Consider the following 4,493-nt stretch of genomic DNA (forward strand, 5'->3'; position numbering starts at 1 on the left):
TGTGTGTGTGTGTGTGTGTGTGTGTGTGTGTGTGTGTGTACATGAGAAACAGCTGCTTTTCATTACTGCCAGAGAAGCTTCAACTTACACAACCAGCTGACCAAAAAAAAAAAAAAAAAAAAAAAAAAAAAAAAACGTAGGGTGGGGACAAGGCAGGATACTTCTTTTAAAACTGTGGCCTCTGGGGTCATTTTGACCCAAAGGCAGCAATTCAATTCAAATTCAAAAATACTTTATTGATCCCAGAGGGAAATTAGGTAAGGAGTGTTAAAACAGAAAGTTCACTTCATTCATACATGATTCATGCATCTTCAGCTTTGCTGTTTGTACTTTCTGTTTTAAGGTTTGAAATGGCACAGAAATGTGATTAATTAGTGAGCAACAGTTCTGAGTTCTCTATAAATTAAGAGTCTCTATTGTGTGAACAATGCAGCTATGTGAGGCATGAATCTGTGTTTGACAATTAAAGAACAAAGTACAACTTGTTCAAACAAAGCAGGGCATAAAAAATGTAGAATTACAAGAAGAGTTATAAGCTTTTTTGTTAGCCAATCAGGAAATGGATGGTAAGAAGAGGAGCAGTGATTTCAAAAGTAGTTGTCTATAATAGTTGAGAGAATTCGGTTAAGTCGTTTTGATTACAACAATAACAGCACCTTGGGTTTTAATTATTAATTTTTCTTCTGGCCCAAAACATTGAAGATCTTATGGGCTGAAGATTACTTACATGAGCCACTCTGATGCCCGTACAGAAGCAGATTTTTCCTTTGGGCTGGACAGCGTGGAGTTTGGACAGGATGCGACCGGTGTCTGGTGTCAGCGTGGTCAGGACCTCACAATTGCTACATCAGAACAGGATAAAAAAAAAAACACAGTTTATCATCATCAGCATGACAAAACTGACCAAMAGGGGCCAGATCATGATAAAACTGCATAAATGGACACATACATGACACTATCAGTAAATTGTCAGATAATGAAAATCCAATGCACAAATTCACAAACGTCATTACATCGTTATATTGGTAAATTGGAGAGAGAAATGCTTACTTTGCCATAGTGATGAGTCCCACATTGTTCTCTGGATTGCTGCGGGTTTTGGAGTGACAAACTATGTTGACAGCATCTTGCTGAGCCTGTAGCCTTGTGGGCAGAAAGTCTCCATTTCTCATGTACTCGCTGTTGTCCACACTGAGGGAAAGATATCAGTTAGATAACACTTTAGGATCAGTGTGGTAACCAACTAGCTAACGCAAGTCACCCAGAAAGTGAGTTTTCTTCAGCGCCGATAAACCTCGAGTAGAAGCTAATGTGACAAAAAGTCAAAACAAACGGTCGGCATGCTACTGTTAGCAGCAGCTAGATACAGCTAAACTAAACTAGTATTTGAGTTGTCAGGGGATAATTTAAATACAAAACATTACACCAGAAGCACAAACGTTAATACACAATATTGGATGTGCTTAAATCAAAGCATACATTTATTTAAAACCGAAAATATAACCGAATTAGCGCTAACAATGACTCAGCTAGCCGTCACCGGTCAACTAAGCCGAAGAGGCCCATTAATTTCCCTAATTTTCCGATTTATACAATAATTAATCGAGTATTTAACTTTAAACTCTTCATCTATTACTGGTTTGGAAACGGTTGAGAAATAGTTTCTTTTAAGGTTCCTACCAGACCATAGTACTTTCCAGACCCATTTTGGAAACTTCTTGTTGCTCTCGGTCGCAGTCTGACAAGCGCGCATCCTATTGGTTAAAGACTGAACAAGCAGAAACGTGATTGGTCAGAAAGTGTCTGCTTTGATTTGGCGTTGGAAAGCATTCACAAGTAAGTAAGTAAGTAAGTAAGTAAGTAAGTAAGTAAGTAAGTAAGTAAGTAAACAAATAAATAAAAAGATGCACAGTTAACATGATCCAATCCTAATGTTACATATATCAAAAAACAAATTGGCTACTAGCAGTGTTTACTCTGCAGAAAGTGACAGAACAAAAACACTTAAAACAATTTGCCTTCAACCTTCAGAAGAGAACTTATTGTAGGACTGGTCATTCTCTGAATGAAAATTCACAGCTTTGTAAAACATAAACTTTTATTTACCCCAAAAAATAAACCAGTGAAACTGTTTTGAGGCAGTAAGTTTTATTTAGAGCTCATATTTTACAAAGGCACAAAAAAGCAGATTAGACTGCTATTAAATTATTTTAAATCACATAAACAAGAACTTCTGCACACAGACAGATGAAATAACAAAAAAGATACCAACATCAAAAAGTAACTCTGAAGTCATTTCAGGTTTGGGCCACACATCTTTAGTAAAAGATGTTTATTTTGATGTAAATACATTTGTAGAGTTCTGAGTAATGCTATGAACAACAACAAAAATAACCTTAGTGGAGGTAATTAGAGTAAAAACAAACTGATTGTGCCAGCTTGCAACATGCTCTTTGGTATTTTTAACAATTAGTAAAAACACCCAACAAAAAGAAAAAAAAACTTCCTCTTTAAAGGTTTGATCAGTGGCTTTAAATACTTGAGAAGCACTTTAGTTTGAGCAAACGTGAGGAAAAAAAGAAGAAAGTACAAGATCAGGACCAAACAACACTTATAAACTCAGTAGTCTTGTTTCATGAAATAGGCCCCATTTAGTTTTTGTGCTTCATCGCCACCTATCAGTCTCTCTATTCACATGTACTCAAGCTACCATACGAGTATAAAACACATAGAAATCCTCTTAAAATATTGTTTTGCTCTTGTTAGGATTCACAGCCCCTATAGTAGTATAAGTTCATTAGAAAATGAGTTTAAATAAAATGCCTAAGCTGAGGGTCACGTCTTTTTCCAGCATTTTTTTACATTAACAGTAAGTATTTAAAAATATCTTTACAGCATTTTAACACGAATGAGTACAGTATTTTTTTTTCAACAAAAGACCCTATTTTTAAAACATGTGCTCCCAAAACAACTAATATAATTTGTGGTAAAGCATCTAAACAAACAAAACAGGTGGGTGTAAACAGATTTGACCCCTTTAGGGGTATAAACTGTAAATAAAAGATGGATGTCTTCTTGCTTTAGGAGTAAAAACTGAGTGGAAGAACAAACCGCAGTACCACCCATAACCACCAGGGGTCATTCACAAAAAAGATATTTAAAAATAATATAATCTATTTTCTGAAACATTTTTCCCAAGTCCTTTTGGCACCAATAGTTAAATTCACTCTCTTTTTCAGCATGTTTAAATACATTTTAATTATTACACCTCAAAAATACAGTTTTATCCAATCAGTTTTTTAATCACTGACGTTTCATCTTTTGGTTTTATCTTTATCTCTTCTGGTTCCTAAAACATCAAGATGATGTGATGTCAAATCTGATGCTGCAGACTGACTACACCAGATGATGTCATCACTCTAAACACATCTTTTTATAAGCAGTCTGATTGAGAGATTCAGGAATATGGTAAATACAAAACCTGTAAAAGGAAAGAATACTTGAACGACTTTTCTGCACACAAGAAACACTCAGCCCTCATGAACGTTGGCATTAATGAGAAAATCAGGACCAAAACAACAATAACAACTGGTTGTTAATACAGGAACGTTTATATAAAGGAATGATAATGTGCAACACCCACCACATTAATGTCCCCACAAGTAATAAAGTCAAAACACAATTGTTTATCAAAGTGCAAAGAACAGGAACAAATATAACTATACCGCTTTGTCTCAGTGATACACTACGAGGCTTTTATTTTGAAGGTGGATGTATTCTTTCAACCTTGTTTAGAACAAACTCTGTTCTTTTTGGTTCATTCGAGTCCTGTTCATCTTTCCACATTTACACCTGGAAGCAAAAAAAATCCTTGTTATAAAAGTACAACATTTAAGTAAAGAACAATCACCGCTGAGACGCCTGTAATGTACTTACAAATGACTGGCTCTCGTTACAACCTGTATCATCGAGTGAGGTTGAATCCTCAGTACCAATACTTGCTTCAAGGGAAAACTGAGCTCTGAAAAACAAAGACAAAATAGAAATATGAGGCATTGCGATTCTTGCATGCTTTACCAGAAATAATTAAACTTTTTATTGCAAGATTTTAGAGATTTGTCTTCTAATGCTGACTGGAGTGGACAGAGAAATGTCAACAATTCAAGGAGTCAACTTTTTTTTGTTTACACCTGGTAGCGAGACACCAGGGCCCTGTTTCAGAAAGCAGGCTTAACAAACCCTGAGTTAAGGCAGATACTCTRATGGCTCGTTCACACCGAGAGCGTTTTGAGCGGCCAAAAAGCGCAAAACGGCTCTCACTGGACGCTCTGAAGAACGCACTGGTGTTCAGACCAGGACAAGCAGCGGCAGCAGCGAGGTGGGGGAGGAGCATGTCCTCGGCGGGTGAAATAAAGATAAAGTAAAAGAAAATGGCTTTGATTTTTTTACTAAAAAGCAAGCGAACGTTGCGCACAGCAGATAATTAACTCACC

General features: G+C 36.3%; 2 protein-coding genes across 2 annotated transcripts in view; both read right to left on the reverse strand.

The window, feature by feature from the left end:
* LOC106518112 (26S proteasome non-ATPase regulatory subunit 4) overlaps window positions 1-1,692 on the reverse strand; it is a gene marked incomplete at both ends in the record, with an annotated part of 4,264 nt that extends 2,572 nt beyond the window's left edge. Inside the window, 3 exon segments of the mRNA XM_014009225.1 lie at window positions 728-842; window positions 1,051-1,191; window positions 1,681-1,692. Coding sequence (XP_013864679.1) covers window positions 728-842; window positions 1,051-1,191; window positions 1,681-1,692 — 268 coding nt within the window.
* Window positions 1,693-2,129: 437 nt separating this feature from the next.
* The window catches only part of LOC106518114 (phosphatidylinositol 4-phosphate 5-kinase type-1 alpha), a 13,342-nt gene continuing 10,978 nt past the window's right edge, over window positions 2,130-4,493 (reverse strand). Inside the window, exons 15-16 of the mRNA XM_014009226.1 lie at window positions 3,937-4,021; window positions 2,130-3,852 (exon numbers count right to left, since the gene is read on the reverse strand). Coding sequence (XP_013864680.1) covers window positions 3,847-3,852; window positions 3,937-4,021 — 91 coding nt within the window. The 3' untranslated portion in view covers window positions 2,130-3,846. The remainder of the gene's footprint in view (window positions 3,853-3,936; window positions 4,022-4,493) is intronic.

The sequence above is a fragment of the Austrofundulus limnaeus genome, unplaced genomic scaffold (assembly GCF_001266775.1).
Source record: "Austrofundulus limnaeus strain Quisiro unplaced genomic scaffold, Austrofundulus_limnaeus-1.0 Scaffold56, whole genome shotgun sequence".
NCBI lineage: Eukaryota > Metazoa > Chordata > Actinopteri > Cyprinodontiformes > Rivulidae > Austrofundulus > Austrofundulus limnaeus.